The sequence below is a fragment of the Sander vitreus genome, chromosome 6, assembly GCF_031162955.1.
Source record: "Sander vitreus isolate 19-12246 chromosome 6, sanVit1, whole genome shotgun sequence".
NCBI classification, from domain to species: Eukaryota; Metazoa; Chordata; class Actinopteri; order Perciformes; family Percidae; genus Sander; species Sander vitreus.
Window position 1 is genome coordinate 22,039,811 of NC_135860.1, and position 21,601 is coordinate 22,061,411.

Below are 21,601 nucleotides of genomic sequence, written 5' to 3' on the forward strand. Positions count from 1 at the left end.
TGTAATTTCACAGCACACATTCAGCCCCTTGAAGAAAGTGGAGGAATGCCACGGGGTATCTGAATATCAGAGGCAGCCAGTAACATCCCTTCATTGTACCCGCACATGCACCTCTGCAAATTGATTTTCTCCAGCAGGCACATGCCCACGCCAACAGACCACAAATGCCTCCATGAACAGGACAGTGAAATCAGCATACTGCGCTAACCTGCTCAGTCACCAAATTTCAATTCAGAATTTGTAGGATGACATGGTACAAACAGCAACAGAAGCCCATCGCTGAACACCAGAGAGGATTTTCCAACACAGAAACCAGAGCTCTGATGAAGCTATATGCCGTTTTAAGAGAAAACAGGGGGTTAAAGTCAGAGTTTAGAAGTTCTTTTTTTAAAGATTATTTTTTGGGGCTTTTCCCTTTATTAGAAAGTCGATAGATATGAAAGGGGGAGAAAGATGAGGAATGACACGCAGTAAAGGGCAACAGGTTGGATTTGAACCCTTCGCCGCTGCAGGACTCAGCCAACATGGGGCAAACGCTCCTACTGGGTGAGCTAGAGGCTACCCAAAACGCTTGCTGGTGAATTACACTGAGCATAACACCCATGCTGAACAAACACCCGGAGCCTACTTGCCATCTCATCCTAGCACCAGCTATATTACATCATCACCCTTTGGGTGGAATCTGCTTGATGAAGCTTCGGAGTAACTTCAATGGAAAATCCTTCTGGCAAATATTTCTAATCCATACACAAATCCCAGGCTTAGAATTTAAAGTATATGCTTAACCCGAGTCTGAAATCAAACCTGTTCCTGCCAGTCAAGTGCATGTTGTTTGATTTTTAGGGGGGCTCTTCATACTTTCTTTGAGTGTTCAGTGATGTCGGTCACTCCCTTATTGATCGTCTCTACTTTGATCACTGTAATTAGCTTCATCTTGATCAGTTACATAATGCCCTGACAAACTGTTACCTCTTCATGTTGCCATGACTGTGGCAAATATATCCCTATTTCAATCCAGTCCATCTTCCAGCTAATGATGTTCCACTTTCTATAATTTCTGATACTCTACTTTTATTTGTTTGAACACTTAACTTTAAATAAGATAACTTCCACAAACTCTTTTCAGACATACCACTTTTCTGCAATTATACAGTTTCAGTTACAAATGCACATACTCATATTGTAGATACCACGTCATGGTAAATTCTGTTTTTTTTGAAAAAAACAGGTTCATGTTTTCCCTCAAATGATGCAACATTGTATGTAAAAATCACCTTGTTTTTTGGCAGCACTAGCTGAACCTCTACCAAGGCCCATAAATCGTCAATCGTCAAAATTGCCCACTCTGAAGATGTGTGAAACAACTTAAAAAAAGAGACTATAATTCATCTTATCTCCTGACAGAAATAGGCAGGTTAAATGTGATTCACATCACAGCAGAGATGAGCTGCAGTTTGACTGCTCTTGAATGTGTGGAGATGCATATGATGAGAAGTCAAATTATAGTACCATTTTACTTTTAAAACGTGTTTTGAAGTTTGAGACTGAATTTCTGCTCACACCAGGTGCTAATGTTAACAAGGATTACTGAGCACAGTGGATTGTTAGAGGCAGTCTTTAAATATATAGTGTCCCTTGGACAGAGATAATATCACTGCTTATTTTGGCTGAAGCAAGCAGTGGTCAGCAAGTGGAAAACTCATTAAAAAATCTGTAAAAGGTGCAATGGAGAGAAGCAGCAGACTGAATGATAAAAGCTCTCTGCTACAATGCAACAGCTTTTCTTACACTAAAAATACTGGAGCAGAGTGCAGACTTTCATATCGGAGACTAAACCAATGGCATCTCTATTAATAAAAGAGAATAGCAACATTGAACTTCATTGTTTTATATTTTATATATAAATTAAGGATTTATACATTGCTGATAAAGAAAAAATACAAAACATTTTTTGATCATACATGACATTTACATGTGAAATTTTACACAACATATTCAATAACTTACAAATGCTTTATTTGCATAAAAAATATATCTCTTTACAAAACTTTTGTAATATGTACATATTTATATACACAGGTTTCTAACTGGGATAACAATTGTGTGGTACATTTAAAAGCATTCTACTCTACTCCAGAGTCTGATGTGAGATTGACTTGCCGTATATACTGTTTTTTACCAGATGCATTTCTTTTCTCATCCATAAGAAATATGAACTCGCAAAATATATTACATATCGATAACACAAGACATCTTGCCAAAGAATGCCATCAAGTATCAAAACTGTATAAATGTACAAAATGTAACAGCAATGACAGGAATCAACATAGTGGTACAAAGTACTTTAGCAGCAATTGCTATACTGGATCACTTTTTGCCAACATGCACAGGTATGAAAGTATGAGCTGCTTTTGCAAACACACCTCTTAGATAAACCACCAGAGCTGACATCACTCAGCTAAATCATTGCAAACTGTGCAGATAAATTACATTGATGTACAGTTCTACTAATGCAATAAATGTTATGTCTTCCTTAAAAATGTATGACAATACAGTATTCAAGGCACTGCAATGTAGAAATGACAGTGGCAAATTCATTTTTTTAAACATGGATGGACTTGGATGGTGGCTCATGTTAAATGTGCAAATTGTTTTCATTTATACTATACATTTGTTGGCAGAAGCTGATGGTTCAGTAATACCTTGAAACCATTTTTATCAGTGTGTGTGTCAATGAAATAGGCCAGGGCTGTGTATTCACAAAGTGTCTCAGAGTAGGAGTACAGATTAAGAACTTACTTACTAAGGCACGGTTTCCCAAAAGAATAAAGTTTGTACAGAAACACAAACACTTAGTTTACGAAAAAACAGAGATGGTGTGGAAGTTGCACTTGTTCTGTCTTGGAATTACTAAAGTAAGGCAAATGCATGTCAAACCTTTTAGCAACATAAAACAAGACAACTAGTTTCATCCGACCTTAGACTGCCCACTGACGCATCTTTGCACTTAATTTTCCGACATCCAGGCTTAAATACACTTCTGGGAAACCTGGCCAGCTGTAGGTACTGTGCACTGTAGGTATCCAATAAAACCTGAAATAACTAAGCAAGGAACTCCTACTTTGAGATCTGTGATATATATACAGGGTCGAGGCTAGGGTTAATTCACACCAAATTTGGTTCATTTGAGACACAAAAAGAGCTGGAAAATCATAATAACAACAAATTTGCTAAAAATAAATCTGTTTTCAGAACAGTTGCATTAACTTAAGAACATGTTAAATAGATGGATGATTTGATTACAGCCCCACACGATCAATATACTGAGAGGTACAGTTTGCCTTGACTAGACTCTCAGACTAGTCAGCAATTTAACTCTCATTCTTAGACAACATTTCTGTCAAAAACTCATTCAAAACAATTCATTGCACACAACTTGATAATAAACCCTTATGTTGACTATATCTATCGTAAAGAACCTGCACTGTAACAATAAAAGCCCTAGCATTCCCAATGGCACTCAAAATATTTTACTGCACAGTAATTAAATCCCTGGCCATATATTTCATTTCATAGGAGGATTTCAGTAGGAGGTACCATCCAATTAAGAGGTATAATTGACCACATAACTTTGAACAGGCTACAGCACAGCCACTATTGAAAGAGAGGCAGTTTCTTCTCTACTTCCTCATCTCCTCTCACACACTCCACTGCTTGAAAAATAGATTCTAAAGATGATATTGATCGACTTACAGTTGAGAGGCTCCTTACCTCTATAAGAAAAAAAATAACTCATTAGAATGAATGCGAGACTAAGACAAAAATAAAAATACAGGGTCTAGATTTGGGCTCCTTTCTTCAAAAGAAAAAAGTTACATTTTTATTTGGCATTGTAAAGTAACCCCTCTATATTTATACAACAAAGCATAAAATACTCTATTTTTTATCTTAATGCCAGAGGCTCTTTTATTCATGAAGCCAACACTCACAGAGTGTAAAGAACACGTCTCTTCAACAAACTACGGGAAGATCCAGAAAGGCGTGGGACCTCTCCTTTCTCTCTCTTTAATCTTTGACCTTTTGTATACGATCGATTGCAAGTGTTGCTGAAAGTGTGCTTTATATTTCTGAGCAATTCTGTGTCTTTGTTGTATATCATTAGAAACAGGGAAAATATAAATATGTTGATTATATTCATGTTAAGCAAACAAAGAGAAGTTGTATTCTCCCCTCTATGTGTGACTCTCTCGCCCCTTCTGTCTTTCGCTCATACTCAGTAGACATCAAACCATGGTGCAGATGGTGTTGAGATTGGGGTCAAAGCGGACAACTTTCCCCTCAGCGGCTTTTGTGTTTGTGTTGTACATGGGATTTTCAAAAGTGGCCTGTCCGTTGTTGTTCTCGTGGACAGAGCATCCTGTGTACTGCGCTTTATCTGTTTTCCTGGGGGAAAAAAGGTGGTTGCATATTAGTTGAAAAACAGTATCCCAATTATCTCACCTCCTTCCAATCCAATTAACATGTCTCCATTAACTTGGTGTGGTCAGTTTCAATAGGTAAATGAGGCTTAATGGTAATTATTGTTGAAAAGATCAGTCAGAGGAGCCCATGCCAGCTCACTGGTTACTAACATAATAAGTGCAGAATTTGCATGTCACAGGTCCTGCGTTTATGTAGCCTATTGTTTTGACTAAATCCACTTGTCTACGCACAACGCATTCATACAGTGCATTTGCATATGGACATACATTACATATCACAGTGAAGTTGTTCTCATTAAAAATGCCTGACGTATGCTCCTGTGTAATGTGGTTTGGATGGTAACCAGTTGACTAATATTGCATCATGCTTTGAAGCCTCTCCCAAGTAAGCTACTGTATCCAGTGAGGAACCTTACTGCAGTAAAGCAAGCTGTGGAAGTGGGCCACAGTGTACTATCTACCTCACCTTGATGTGCACTTCCTTTGGCTGCAACTGTACAAACATCTACATAAATCTGGGTTTCTAAAACTTTTTTAACATTAGAGATCTGTGTTAAATAACTTTAAAACTCAGCATGGGACACAGACTCATGAAAACGTACTACTTTCTTACTCACATGGGACCAAAAAGGACAGACTACAGTAGCTACTGAATTTGGGTTCCGAGCTAGTACGGAAGACACCAGCATACATTACATACCGCTGTTTGTAGAGATAAAATCCGAGGCCTGCAAAGATGAGGGCAAAGAAAGGCACGAGGATAGCGACAGCAACAGAACTGCTGTTGGTGGAGCCGTTGGTTTCAGGCTCAGTGAGTGTAACATTCTCTCTCACACTCAAACCTGGAAGAAAAACATATTTAGTAAAGAATGTGAAAAATAGTCATAATACAGACTAACTGAATGAAGAACATGTAAAATAATCTGATTAACAAAATGGCACAAACAAACACTGGAGAAAATAAATGGAAAAATAGAAAGGTACTTATCATCTGCTACTGACGATGATGATGATGATGACGATGATGATAATGAAGAGGAAGATGATCACAATGACAAGTCGGAGACACAGCAGCCAGTTGATAAAGACGCCAACCATAATGATCTTACTGATAACGATCGCTGTGATAATGTTGTTGAAGACAATCATGAGATGATGACAACAGGAATGTTGGGCACAAAGAAATGAAGGACAATGATGTGGAAGAGAATAATCTACTCGGTGTTGCATGACAGTGGCAATAAGTGGTTGACACACTGTACATGTATGTATGCTGACAATACAGCGTAAATATTATTTGCAAAGGAGGTGTTAGAAATCCTTGAGTGATTTAACTCAGACTTATTAAAACATAAACAAGGTGTTACTAGAAAGAAATGTAAGTCCATTGGGTTTCAGTTTTCAGTTATTTTTTCAAAATGTGACCTCAAGAAAAGTCAATGAGAAGTCATAATGTTGTTTTATAAAATACCCCATGTCTGTTGGATCTCATAGTGACAGTGAATAATCTATTTACACTAAAGGATTAAATACAGTATATACATACCAAAGATGTTTTCATATGTCCGTCTCAATAAAACTAATGTTTCCACATTTGCAACATTTTGTAATATAATTTTGATTTGCCATGACAGCAAAATTAAAGATCCCTGCATACATAAAAAAATGTCTTTCCACAATAAATTAAATTAAGTAGTTGAAAATTCTGAAAAATCTATTTTGTCTCCCTCATTGAAACATTCAGAATCTTTAAATATGAAAATATTTTTTGGATTTCCAAAGTTTAACTGTTGGACACAAGATTTAGTTATTCTCAGTGTATGTGTGCCAAAGGTTTCCACATCACAGTTGTGTAAGTTGCATATTGGAACTAGCTGTGATGTCACAAATTATGCTTGTATGTATAAGCCTGACATCGCCAGACAAAATTGCAAATGTGAGTCAGTTCATTTTCGATTTCCATGGGAGTTATCAGTGGCTATAGACCAAAATGCCTTTGCGATGCGATTGGATATACCTACAACCAATCATCGCAACGAAACGTGACGTAGCACTGAGCGACAGACAAATGTAAATAGACTACAACATGCAGAGATGAGCTGTGTAGCATCAACATGTCTGTAAAAGAGAGTTACCATTTTTCCCATCAGAGTTTAAAAATAGTACTTCAACGTAAAGTTCCACATCAGCTGCAGCCATCTTGGTTGTTTTTTTTAGTTAGTTAGTCATTACGTAATTTGCGTAATGGACAGTCATCGTATCAAACCTGCCCCATATGAGATAAACGCTTGTGATTGGCCAGGGCCTGGTCAGAGATCTGTCTAAACGGGCGGGGGACCAAACGTATCTGGCGGAGCAAATCAAACATGAGCTTTGAGATTCGCCTGGTGCCCAGGCTATGTATGTATGCATCTGAAAGAGAGAAACTCCTTAATGTCAAATTCTGCTACTACATCATTCATTCACGACAATCAGAATACTTTTTTGAGTGGAGGAGGGGTTTAAATACCATCTCTTTCTTTACTTTTATTGTGAGAATGAAAGATGAGTGAACGATGGCAATGGGATTCATTGTATTTGGAAAGACACATACCAAGTCTTTGTAGTCCAAACTGTCCGTAGTCTTTACCCTGTATAAAGCCTTGGAACACAAAGCTGCCACCCTCAGGCTCAGCTGAAACCTAGTAGCAAAAAAACAATAACAAAAAGCTTGAGAAACAGTACGTTTTGTTACAACTGCATTAATAAAATCTGATTTTCCTAGGCACCTAAAAGTGTCGCATCTATTCCACAACACATCAAAAACTACCTACGGCATACTGTATTTAGTACGACAGTCAACACATTCTGTCATGCTAGATGCTACATTCAAAAATAACACCTTTGTTTTTCTAAACCAGTGTTAGAAGCTGTGCAGTATGCTATCAATAGCTCAGCGGTGTGCAGTCAGCTGTCACACGCTCTTATTAAGCGGACCTTGAAGTTTATTTTAGCAGAGGAACTTCAATTCCACCAACTAAAATTGCTCTGCAGTCGTTCCAGGTCCCTTAGATGTCAGGTGTGTGTCTGAGGTTATTCAGCAAATTGTCAAAGCGGGAACGCTAATACAGCTCATACAGAGCCACTAGTGCATTAAATGTACAGTCAACGTAAATATATGGAAAGAAAAACAGACCATAAGTCAAGAAATGACAATGGTAATGGCTTGTTGTCACAGTTTCTTTCTTAAAATAAAAGATAGTTCAGTTCAGTTTAGTAGTTGGTTATTTTTAAAGGTTCACTGGCCAGCTGCTTACAAATTCCTGTGTATACTTACAAATCCATCCATTGCCCAGGTCTCATCAGTTATCCTGCTCAAGGAGCTGTGGGCCAGCGCTGTCATCTGGTACAGCAGAAGCATTAACCGTGCCTCCTGGCGCTTGTACACGCCTACAAGGTGGAAGAGGCAATACGAGGAATGATGTGAATAAAGAGATGAGGCAATACGAGTGCGCGGAATGATAAAAGAAAAAAAAAGAAGAAGCAGAGAGAAGGGGAGAAAATTAAGAGAAGCAGAAGAGAAGCAGTAAGAACAGCTGAGGGAGGAGGGGAGGAGAAAAGTGACTTGAGTGGGCAGTTAGTCAGTCAGCGCAGACTAACACATCCGTCTCTAGAGCCAATAGTTAATTTCCACTGTCATGCATGAGATCATTTGGTGATTGACTGATTGACATGAGGAAACCCTCAAAATAAATGGAAGTGACATACAGCTGTAGTGAGAGGAGGAGAGTGGAGGCGGAGGGGAGGAAGTAGAAGACAGATGATTTATAGCTGACTCACCAGAGAGCAGAAACTCCATGCTATTGTCGGTTAAAGTTACATTGACTTTTCCCGTTGTGGCATTAAAGCGTGTGACTGTCAAAGTCATTGGCTGTTTCTGGCCTTTGTAATCATAGGAACCCTTCCACACGAAATCGGGGGCAAAGACGTGGTCAGGAACTTCAGGAAAGAGAAATAAATGAAAACTCATTAAATAATGACATTAAATAATAGCATAAAAGAACTATGGTATACCATACTAATATATATTGTATAAAAAAGGTATGAAAATGTGGAAGTTATCATTCCTAATATGAGTCTACATTGTTTTTATTTTATTATGTCTTTAATGCAAGCTCAATACTTGCACCCACGCAGCAAAATGGTAATTAGATATGAAGTAGAATCAAGTCTTTTCATTCAGTTTGAATAATATGTTTCGTGCTTTGCTTTGACAATCTCAATTAATGATAATTAAATACATTCTGAAAGAGATAACTTTGGAATCACTTTGTGAACTAGGAACAACTTTAACAGTCTTGCACTGATTAAACTTTTTGTAGAACTTTTACAGAATCTACTGGTAATTATTTAGTAGGGAATTATGAGTAAATCATCCTTTCAAAATGGTGATTGCCTGTTGTTAATAACAGGAACTAAAACTAAAAACTGTATAATTATTGTTGGTGCAACAGGAAGGTAAGGTTTAAGAGGTGGAAAAGGGACTTAGGTGCCATGTAACATTATTACGTTGGCAATATCTTATTACTATGTATGATACTGATTAAGCAATGATAAAATGTAATTCTATAAGGGATAAATACTGCCGGCAATTTGTTTCACAGTACAGTTTCAACCTTCCTGGGTAAATGTGAATGGATACAATGTGCCTAGTTGGTCTTAAGGATGTGCTTCAGACTTGGTTGTATCATAGGAATATCTCTGGCTTGCATATTTGTGTTTTACTAAATCCCTTCACAGAAACAGACAGAGTCTATAGCCATGCTAGGGGCTCTGTGAGGTTATACTTTGAGCTAAATGCTAATGTCAGCAAGCTAACATGCTCATATTGACAATACTAACATGCTGCTGTTAGCACGTAATGTTTATCATGTTCACCATCTGAATTTAGAATGTTAGCATGCTAAAATTCACCAATTACCACTAAACACACATTACAGCTGAGGCTGATGAGAATTCCATTAGTTTTGCAGGTATTTTGGCCCTAAACAAAGAACTGAACTATAAAAATATGAAAATAAACAATTTGACCTGATGATGGCGCTAGATGAAAAGTCAAAGGATCACTAAAGTGAATCCAATTCACCCTGAGGGGGACATGAACGTTTCTCTAAAATACAAAAAAATGGTGGACCAACCAACCGATGGAGCAACATTGCCATTCCTGGAACAACGTTGGTAAAGACGTATGGATAAAAACAGTACATAGTACATGTTGGTATAAACGGCAGAAAAATGAAAAGATTAAACCTGCCCTAAGGGTCTGATTTCATTTTAGGATGTTTCGTAAACAAACTATACAAACGGTACTAAACCAATTGTAATTACTTGTTACTTTCTATTACAATAATCTTAACCATTTGTAATATGTCTTTTTTGCAATACAATGTTCATTGACACTGAAGGCAGATTACGTGCCTTTTGAATATTACATAGTAATCTCTACTGGTTACATGAATGTATGATGTATAATCTGCAAGTCGTTACCTTGTTGCCCCAATAATTTCTAATAAATTAATACATTTCTAAGACAAATTACATATGTATTTAGTAGATTTTGCACATATCTGTGGTTTCTTACAGTAATATGCCCTGGTAATAATTATATGTAATTATGCATTTCTACCAATTATTTACTCTTAACTCTTAGAATGTACTGCATATGTAACTGCAAAAGAGTGGTAACAGACAAACAATACACACCAGGTTCTAATTTTCCTCATATGTTAATTATTTTTCTCAATTGTAAGAAACGCTGACTGAGGTACAGCACTAAGAGCTAAGGGCCTAGAGTAAAGACAGTGAAACCTCTACGATTTTGATGAAGATATACAAAGCATTAGCCACTATATAAGACAGTACACTAAAACAAGACTGCTGACGTCTGTGGCTACCAGTTGAACAGTTTGTGCAATTAAAAACTCACCATTTATTTTAGGGCTTGGTGTCCCTGGTATGGGTTTGACAGTTTTCTCATGTGATTTGGAACCGACTGCCGAAGAACATAAATGTATGTCACAAAGATGTAGTGATACACAGCAAGGCTTAACAGCTGGTGGATGTAGGAAAAGTAAACACTGCTCAACTGTAACATAACCACCTAACTTCAACTCTTTCTCACTTTGGTAACATCTCCAGTAGCTCAGTTCATTCAAACATTTACTGTACAACAGTACAGTGACATAGTGGGTTTACAGAAAACCTCACAGAAACCAAAAATGTCTCATTATATTTGATTAGTGTCTTATTTGAATTAACTGTCTGTGAGCAGTAGTGCACATCACATCACACAGCGTATACACAAGTACAATATACACTGAATCTAAACCACTCTACTCCCTTTATGCACTTGCACACTCTTTCCCTCAAACTTATTCTCCATATCCCTCCTACCCCCCACCGCCATCTTCTCCATCATTTGCCCTCGCAGACCTCTGCCCACCACGTACCTCTGCACACAGGCACCTTGCCAGTCCAGCTGCCGTCAGAGCGGCAGACACGGTGCTCTGAACCCCCGGAGAGGAAATAACCTGGCTGACAGGTGTACACCAGGGTGTAACCGTAGGAGGGAAGGTCTAGACCCACAACATCAACGTTGGCTGGGCTCCGCGGCTGCTTGCAGGAGTGAGCTGGAGAGCAATCAGAGGGCAGACGCGTTAGTACACACACATACAAATGAAGCCAGGTGCACACATTCATGCAACACACAGACAGGAAAAGAGTAAAGATAGACAGGAAGATAATTAAGCACTCACTGGGGGGAGAGAGAAGGGGAGATGGGGGAGGGTTAGAAAAACAAAAGAGGATTAATAAAAGTAAGCACACACATTTTATAATTTGAGTCCAGGGAGCTATTAGGGAGCATATTGATACTTTAATATATCTAGTTTCTTTTCTTATTATATGAATATGGACACTTGTGACTTGGGAGATATACTGCCTAATTTTAGACTGAATTAGCCTGCAAAATGTAAATGAGCTTAAATTTAATCAAAACAATAACTGTGTGAATTGTTATAAATAGGGCTGTCAGCATTAACGCGTTAATCGCAATGTGATTAAGGGCAGAGTATAACGCGTAATTTTTTTTAAAAATCGCATTAATTGCATGTCACCATTTATTAATTTATTTTCACTTCACTCGGCTTCGCGTACTATTTTGACCCTTTCCGGCACTTTGCCATACTTCCTCGTAACACATCCTGCTGCTGCAGGCTGCAGGCATGATGGAGAAAGACAGCAGCAACACAATTCTGAATAGCGCTTTTTATTTTCCAAAACTCCCGGACGGGTCGAAAAGCCATATGCACATTGTGTAAAGCTGAATTAAAATATCACAGAAGCACGTCAAGCATAAGCTACCACTTACGAGCTAAGCATACTAGTACAGTTAACGTGACTCAGGTTGATGCTAGCAGGCTCAGACAAAGCACTATTTTGGAGAGTGCTACTTGCTGACCTGTGGATGAAACCATATCCCAAAAAATTACTACCGCTCTTGCAAAATGGGTAGCAACTAACTGCAGACCTGTAAGCATCGTAGAAGACTCGGGTCTTAAAGACTATGGTTGGCATGTTCTGACCCGTCTTATATATTGCCGTCGAGGGGGACAGTAGTTTCACGCATACAGAGCCTGTACAACACGGAGAAAGCAGCCAAACTGGAACTGCTGCAAAGTGATGCAAGGTGATCACTGGACGTCAATGAGTATTCAAAATTATTTAGGAGTTATTGCACACTCTATTGACTCTAGATTCAAATGTGTGACTAGATTCACACATTTTTCTTTTGTTTACAGTAAATAAATAAATAATAAACAAATACAAATCTTAAAATCAAGTTCATAAAGTCACTTTCTTTTCTTTGCATTCAATTGATTCCCAATCAAGATACACTGGTAAGAATTGCTTTCCATTGTTAATATGTACTTAAAAACAAAATAATAGAATTTTAATCATGTGATAAAGCATGCGATTAATTGCGATTAACTATAGAAATTCAACGATTAATCGCAATTAAAGAAATGTTATCGTTTGACAGCCCTAGTTATAAATATAATTTAACCATCACCTTGGATTGCAAAACATACTGTAAGGTGCCAGCACAACAGAGAGGTCTAGCTGAACTTATCATTCAGCAATATTTGATATTGATATATAAATGTTTTTTTTGTGTTTCTAGAATTTGTTAAGGGTAAGACCAAGAGACCACTAGACTAAGGTCATCGGTGTCATTGCAAAACAGTGAATGTTATTGTAAATTTTGCAAGAGTGTTTTTCATTACGAAGATATGCATAGAGGTTGCGAGGTCACAGACACTTACAGTACAGACACTGGAAGGAAGAAGAATGCTGACTTAAATAACTGGCTAATAGTAGGCTTATAAGTGCAGCCTATGTCGAGGAAGTCAGACCAGTGTAACCCGAAAAGAGTGTGCTCATTGGAAAACAACAAACAACCACTAAGATATAGTATGTGTTGAGGGTTTTTAAGACTAAATCGGTTTTTACTCTACTGACTGACTTTCTTAGCTTATTAAATTATTCTGTCTCAAAAAGCACGAAGCTAGTGACATGTTGATTTCGGATAGCTTAGTTTACAAGGTTTCGCTGAAACAGAAACTAGGGACAAAAACTGTTATTGCTGTGTTGCCAAAACAGCAGCTTCTTATAGACCATATTAAATATTTGTATCCTCTCATGAGTAGGTTGAGTATACTTAGTTTAATTATTCACATCAACAAACTCTCTACAAAACAAAAATGTATGCAAATCACACCGCACCACCAAAACACTGAGGGGTAGAACATTCATGCTCAACAATAATGTGAAAATGGCTAAATAATATTGCAGCTTGTGAGTGAAAGAATACGTTGCCAGCTGTCAAATGGGAGGCAGCTGCAAGTGAGTCACAGTACCAAATCGGTCCTTCATGGCGTCTTAAAAGACATTAGTGGCAGTAGAGTGTGAAAAGGATGCCAGGATGAAAGTTTCTGAGCTTTATAAAGGCGAGGAGACCGCAGGAAATTCCTCATTTGATATTACTTTTGCTGGTGTTTGATACAGTAATATGCATGTCTTAAGACATAAATCTTCACAATACTCTAGAAAGTACAGAAACAGAAACAGGTGCATCAAAGTGAAAGTTGTGTGCCGAAATCCAGGAGAAAACTTTTTTTATTCATTTTATACTCCGCTACACAGGGGCTATAACGATTTATTATACATTAAGAAAGCACTAGGACAACTGTATTAAGTCATCCGTATGTGCCACCCAGAGCTTTTTCAATGAGTTGATAAATCTGCCTTGAGGAAAACTAATGTAACTATTTACAATGCAAAAAAAGAAGGAAAACTGCCTCATACTGTAAGTTGTAGATATAAAGTCTGGAGACCTAAATAAATAGATACATTATTAAATTAAAGCTGCAAGCAGCGATGGACGGGCCCTCGCGCCTCTGTGCGCGTCGGGGTTACTGGCGGACGCCGCTCCTTGCAACCGTGCATTTGCGCGACACTCAGACGCATCAAATCGTCAACAATGAAAAGGGAACTCCCTGCTGAGTTAAACGATACCTCACACAAGACTGTGCGTCATACAGTTCATTAGCTGTGAAAAGGGGCGTGGCTAAAGCATAGGGGGCGGGTCAAACCATCACCAATTAAAAAGGAACTCTCTGCTGAGTTCAATGATACCTCACACAAGACTCTACCTTAGATGGGTCAGCATTTATGAAAGGGGGCGTGGCTTAAACATAGGGGGCGGGCCAAACCATCACCAATGAAGAAGGAAGTCTCTGCTGAGTTCAATGATACCTCACACAAGGGTCTACATCAAACGGGTCATTAGTTATAAAAGGTGGCGTGGCTAAAGCTTAGGGGGCGGGTCAAACCATCACCAATGAAGAAGGAACTCTCTGCTGAGTTCAATGATACCTCACACAATACTCTACCTTAAACGGTTCAAATGTGGCCTGACACAGGGAGTGTGGTTAAAGTATAGGGGGTGGCTCAGTATCACATGTAGACCACACATTATAAGTTTCATGTAAATCGGAGGATGTTTGTCATATAAGGCGCATTTCCTGTTGCCAGCGGGGCGCGCTATGACCAAAAGTCATCTTTGGCCTGTAGATGTCCTCAGGCCTGGACCCTTGTCAATCGTGAGAAATTTCGGGCAGATACGACAACGTACACTCAAGTTACTACAACTTCTTTGTTCATCGCTGAACCCCGACAGGTCCCGAAGGTACCCGACCTGCCGGGCCGGGTTCGGACAGATATTTAGAAATTATGGTCGGGTTCGAGCCGGGCTCGGTCACATCAGCGTAATAAGACATTTGTTGTAAAATGGTGCTGCGGCTCCTTTAAGAGAGCTCATGTGTCTGTGTGTGTAAGTAAAAGAGAAAGAGGAGCAGACGTGTAAATGCGACCAGAGCAGAGTTATTCATGTTATAACGGCGGCCCTGGAGGTACCGAGTCTCCCCTGGTTTTCTGATCACGGTCGGAAACGAAGCAAGCAGTGAAGGTTAACACATTGAACATTTTAACAGCTTATTAACGTGAGCTTGTTGCCCCGTGTGCGCTGATGCCCTCATCTGTTGACATTTCCGAATGCCTACAGTTGCTTAATAAAAGCTTTCCACACAAACAAACGTATGCCTACATGTGTTATTAGTATGAGGAAAAAAATTTGATTTTAACTGTGTCGGGCTCGGGTCGGGCTCGGACATAAATCTCTTGATGCATGTCGGACAGAAAAATTCGGCCCGATCTGGACTCTACTCAACATGGCTGCCCAACCACGGCCAAACTGTTTGACGAAAAAAATTTTCTTTTAATAACTTTTCATCTTTAAGGTGTTGAGATGGTACAGACCAAATTTGAAGTCCATCGGATGAAATCTCTAGGAGGAGTTCGTTAAAGTATAGCACCTTGACTTTAAGGCCTACTTCCTGTTGCCACTAGGGGGCACTATGACTTTGAATAAATCTTGTCCATTAAATGTCCTCAGAGTTGGAGTGTTATGAAACCTGAAAAGTTTCAGGCCAGTTGAACAATGTACACTCGAGTTACACCCACTTCCTGTTTCGGCGGCGAAACGCACAAAATGGCCGCCCCGCCACGGCCACGCCCAATGACGAAAGTTTTTCTTTTAACAACTTTTCATCTTTAACGTCTTAAGATGGCACACACCAAATTTGAAGTTGATCCGATGAAATCTCTAGGAGGAGTTTGTTAAAGTACAACATGTGGAAATGGCCAAAATCACACTAATTTCGAACTTTGAAATCAAAATGGCGGACTTCCTGTTTGGTTTAGGGTATGGCTCTAATGCCGATTTTCTATACGTCTTTACATGCTACTTATGTGTACCAAGTTTCGTGAGTCTACGATAAACGCACTGCAGGGCCTCAATTTATTAAGTTTTGTAGGGGGCGCTAGCGAGCCATTTTTGTGCGCCTATTCCCGAAACCCTTAAAATATGTAAAATTTTCACCAGACTTGATGCGCCCGCCGTGGTGAGATTTTTAATATGTTAAGCCCCTCATAAGCCAATTCATTTGCAGAAAATAATAATTCCTTCAGTTCCAATAGGGCCTTCGCCGCTGTCGGCGCTTGGGCCCTAATAAACACCCTTCTTGCTGCCTAAGCACAAGTCTCTGTAACCCATTTAAAGTTACAAACTGTCAGCACATGTCCAGGGTGGATGTAGAGTTTGTAGACCATGAATACTGAAGACACTTACAAGGCAGATGAATTGTTGTAGCAAAGACGCATCACATCCCTCATCAAGTTCGCTCGACAGTGCCATGTTTATTAACACTTCAAACAGCACAGCAGGCTTTTCTCCTGCGATTACAAGCGGCCTTAAAAGACACTTTTTCTGTCACACAACAAAATGTTATGTTATTAGTTCGAAGTTGGTATCTCTGATAGAGACTGAGTGTGTTAGTTAGGAACACAGGCAGACAGAGACAGACACAGAGAGACAGCTCTGCTGATGGATTTCTGTTCAAGCCAATGAGACTGGCCAGCTACAGACAGCAACAGCAGGTCACAGTCAAGAGGACAAAGTTAACTTTTGAGTTGTTACAAGGTTTTTCTCATAGTCATAGTCACATTGCATGCCTTGCTGTACAAAGTGATACATTCTTAAAAACTAGCAGCAGCTGGTCAGAGGCTGGCAGGCAGGTTTTGATAAGAACCATGTTTAGATGCCCCCCTTAATTCTCAAAATGTCATTGTTGATGCTTCAGTACTAAACGCCAATTCATTGCTGTTTTTAAAAACAAAGTGGGCTGGAAAGGAATTTGGGGATTTGGGCTGTTTACCTATAAGCAAACATATTAATCTGATAGAAAGGTAACATGATTAAGTGATGTTAAACTCTGACTTGTGCCCATTGCATCTATTATGTTGATAATCCCTCAAAGTATTTGCTTTCGCCAGCAGTGCAAGATTGGTTGGCTTCACTTTTAAATCCATTCAAGTGGCTTCACAGTAACAGAAGACCATTTAATCACAGAGAAAGGTATTTTAGAGGATTTATGACTATTTTGACCGAGGGTCAACACAGCGTGTCAGACCCATACAAAAGCACTCATACTCAAATACATATACTGTACATAACCACAGTTTTCCCCCAATGTACTCTGGGTCTGTATGTCCACCCTAAGGGCAGCATGTGTGAAAATGTAATTAAAAAAACAATGTGATATATCAATGGGCTGAAAATGAATTTATAGTTTTATTTCAAAAGAGAAATACACAGTGACCTTTTGGTTTATGTTTTTGGATCTCCAATGATGTAATAACTATATTCTTAAATCAATTCACAAAAACCAAAAAATAGTAATACAGGTATATAAATGGGCTATTAAATGACATTATTACGGTGTAATTTACAAATTTAAAGGAGAAATCTGGCGTAAAATGAACCTAGGGGTTAATAACACATTTGTACCGAGTCAACCATTCTCTGGGATATGTTTTCCTGCTAATCGAATGTGACCAGTTTTATCTCAAACCGCTAATTAGCTTATAAAGCTAGTTGTCGGGGCACTGGTAAAGTAAAAAGAAATCGCTATTTCTATACCACTAACAAGGCTCAAAATAGCACCACACTTCAATGGTAGCATAATGAGGGTCCCTATATGTAAACCGAAGCATTGAGAACTTTGTAAGTGTACAGACAGTTTATGTAAAAGATAGTTTATAAAGACTGTACCGTTCATGTATACATGCGGGCGCCATCTTGGGAAAACAGTCATGACCAGTCGAACGACAACGCCGTGCTTGAGCTATGTTACTGGTCATTGGTTGCACGGCGTTCGTTACTGTAAAATAAGGATGGCTTCTTCTTTTTACAAATAATGATATATTCATACACCAGACGTACACCAGGTCTTTTAATGACAACATTCTGAAAACAGAGCCTGCAGTACGATATGAATGTAGAACATTTACTGGATGTTTCTACCACATATGAAAGGAGTTAATGACCTAATGTGTTGCAAAGTTACAGGGCAAGTTTCAAACGTCCTTTAATGGGTACCAATGTTTGTGTGACATTAATGTAAAAGTTTTCTCAGTCATAAATGTGATACATTTGAAAATGTATTTATAAAAGTATGGGGTACTAGAATCTAGTGACCGTCAGAGATATATTTCTCTATTTTAATTCTAGAGGTAACAATGACAGGACGAGGGCAGAGGAAAATCAATACATTTTTCCAGCCACCAAAGGTGATGGACCAGAGCCAGAGAGCAGCTCCTGAAACTGTGCAACCTCAACAGAGACAGAAAAACCTGGCTAAGAAACTGCACCTGCTGAACAGAGTGGGTCAGGAAAAGTTAAAAGCCTCAAAACATGATGCCTCTGAATAAAATGCAAACTGGTTGTCAAACTGCCATTTCAATGGTTGGCTTTAAAACAGCATTGTTATACAACATAGGGAATACAATATATTATTTTATATTTACCACTGTGAAAGTAAATGTGGCTGCTGGGATGTTTTGTATTGAAATCCAAAAACTCCCAGAGACCATTCACTGGGGTTCAACGCATCACAGTATACCACAGTATAAGAAAGACATTAACAGTGACCAAATGAAATCAAATTTAAAGTATGCACTGGCATCTCAAATTTCAGCTCAGAGTCCAAATGTTATAAATGTACAAGTTGTTTAATTCAATTTAAAATTGATACACAAGTTATTTAAAATAATCAACTACATGTTGGGGATGCTATATGTAGATGAATCCACTACTGTTAGTTCAGTTCAGTTCACTCCAGTTCTGAGGTCTTTACACTAGCCTCCCGACTCTCAAAGAATTGATTTCATAATACTACAGTTAGTTTATAAAGCACTGAATGGTTTAGGGACAAAATACATTTCTGATCTGCTGCTATATTATGAACCATCCAGACCTCTCAGGTCGTCTGGGACAGGTCTGCTTTCTGTCCCCAAAGTCAGAACTAAGCATGTGGAAGCAGCGTTCAGGTTTTATGCACCACATATCTGGAACAAACTCCTAGAAAACTGCATTTCTTTTAAATCAATACTGAAGACTTTTCTGTTTAACGCTGTTTTATTAAATCAAGTAATTGTCTATTTTCTTCTTCTATTGTTCAATTTTTAATTGCTCTTTAATGTTTTGTGTAAAGCACTTTCAATTGCCTTGTTGCTGAAATGTGCTATACAGTACATTAGGTTTCCTCATAGGAGAATCAAGACAATTGGTTTGTCTTAAAAGTGACTTTAGGAAAATTAAATTTCAAAGCTTAGATGTCTATCTTCTTTTTTAGTGGTTTGTCTTCTATTTTTGTTGAATAACTATGTATATTGCCATTTTCCTTTTCCTTAGAAGCTCCACAAACAGACAAATGAGTCTCTCACAAGAACATCTCATCTCAACCTTTCAAAGATTTTGACAGCAGAGCATGCAGCCCCTGAGAGAAGGAGACGTTGTATGATCCACTTTGTATCTTAACTGCATGCAGATATTCCTCCTCACCTGACACAGCTGTCAAAACGTTTCCAGAGAGAGGGTGTTCAATTGTCTGGTTATAACGAAATTTGTAAGTGCCAGTTTGAGAAGTTTGCTGGAGCTTTAACCTATACTTCCGTTGACTTAAACTCACTCTGACTGCTCTTTTATTTTAAGGGGCATGTCAAAGTGCTGGCAATAAATGCCATTTAGGAGCCAGGGGAAGCTCAACCTCCTGAATCATTCCTTAGTGAGCGGGATGATGGGGTCAACAGTTTGAAGGTACAGGTAAAGCAGGAAAGGCCGACGGGTGACATAAGTCTAGACAGGAGTGCTTTTTGGATTCTTTTCTGCTGTCAGCTGTTCTAATGAACACTTGAGAACATTTGAATTAGAAAATAAACTCCATGAATGATAATAACATGACAGACTATTTTGTGAATAATTATATTTTGTTGCACTGTCAAATGCAAATGATATTGTTTGTAGATTTGTTCTATATAGTATAGCTTATACATAAAACATTTAAAACATATTTATTACATAAAAGGCCTGTGCCTGCACACAGTCACATGCATGCATCATTTGTCTCAATGAGGGGAGACTAAATATTAGAAACACCTCTTTGTATAACGCAATATAATTTAACAGCACCACAACTACAGTCTCCAAAATGACCATAAAGTCGAATCAACATCTCACAAAAACAGTTAAATACTGAACATGATAACTCTCATGACAGAAGGATTTAATGCAGTGATCTTGTATTAGACTTCATTGGTTTAAGCTAGGTGTAACACACACACACACACACACACACACACACACACACACACACACACACACACACACACACACACACACACACACACAAAGCCGTGCTGCAGAGTAGATCAGGCAGAAAATGAAGGGTAGGTATTACAATGTTTCTGCTCCCTCAGCACAAATGTCTCTGGACAATTCAAGTGGGTGTTACATCGTGGGGTAGTTATGAAATCAACATTACAAAATATCATTTGAATCCCCTTATCATCACACAGCTCAAGTGTTTACAATATAAGTGCATAGTAAAATGCAGACTATAGTACGATGTGTATTGGGAATATTTCCATGAAAAAATGCTGTAGCTGAAAGGGATGCCAGTGAGATATTGGATTACATCACAACATAGATAAGTGGCTTGGCTAAGCGAGTGGGCTAAACTGCACAGCCCTAGTTTGGTGCTGGTTGACAGTTCAGGTAGTTCAAACAGAATGACAGTAATCACGCACAACACCTCACTCAGAACGACTGGGATGGCAGGTTGATTGAGGATGGAGCTGCAATCTACTGGAGGGCAAAGGTTATGGCAGGATTGAGCGAAGAGAGAGAGAGAGAGAGAGAGAGAGAGAGAGAGAGAGAGAGACAGAGAGAGAGAGAGAGAGGGAAAAGGGGTGTTGATGAAAAATAAAGAGAGTGTCTGAGTAGCCAACAATGCAGATAAACAGTGACAAGATGCCAGAATGTAAGGTGAAAAACAAAGACAGGGTGAGTGATATAAAGATATTGCAAGAGGAGCACTCACGGATACAGCTAGGCTGGATGCCGGTCCAGGTGAGATCTGGCAAACAGAGCCGGGTGGTGGAGCCCTGCAGTAGGTGTCCCTGTTGGCACTGGAAGTCTACTCTGCTGCCCACCTGGCCACAAACAGACAGCACACAAAGTGGAGAGAGTCAATACACTGATGCAAATGCCAATAGGCTCCCAGCATAAAATCTAAAGTGCTTGGCAAAAAATACTGCACACTAAAGTTTTTTTTCCTTTTTTAATGATTATCTGTAGTGTGTGGAGGCAGATGGAGACTATTCCTAGAGGCGATGGCCCATGTTTGTGTTCTTAACTGATGCACCGACATTAGAAAGTGAGCAAGCTGACTTTCTGGTAAAAAATATAGGGGACAAACTGTTTTATGTTATCTTAATAAATGACTTAGATTTTCAGTCACCAATCCAGTTGACTGTTTAAAGACTGCATTGAGAGAACGTTTCTCATTCGGTGGCCTCAAGATATTGGTAAAGTTGTTCAGTAATGCAGAAAAATGCAAGAG

The 21,601-nt window shown here is 38.9% G+C and overlaps 1 protein-coding gene across 1 annotated transcript in view; it reads right to left on the minus strand.

The window, feature by feature from the left end:
• Window positions 1-1,974: 1,974 nt before the first annotated feature.
• LOC144519920 (CUB and sushi domain-containing protein 3-like) overlaps window positions 1,975-21,601 on the minus strand; it is a 262,641-nt gene continuing 243,014 nt past the window's right edge. The window contains exons 63-70 of the mRNA XM_078253451.1: window positions 21,080-21,191; window positions 10,970-11,149; window positions 10,447-10,512; window positions 8,301-8,459; window positions 7,798-7,910; window positions 7,075-7,162; window positions 5,182-5,323; window positions 1,975-4,443 (exon numbers count right to left, since the gene is read on the minus strand). Coding sequence (XP_078109577.1) covers window positions 4,284-4,443; window positions 5,182-5,323; window positions 7,075-7,162; window positions 7,798-7,910; window positions 8,301-8,459; window positions 10,447-10,512; window positions 10,970-11,149; window positions 21,080-21,191 — 1,020 coding nt within the window. The 3' untranslated portion in view covers window positions 1,975-4,283. The remainder of the gene's footprint in view (window positions 4,444-5,181; window positions 5,324-7,074; window positions 7,163-7,797; window positions 7,911-8,300; window positions 8,460-10,446; window positions 10,513-10,969; window positions 11,150-21,079; window positions 21,192-21,601) is intronic.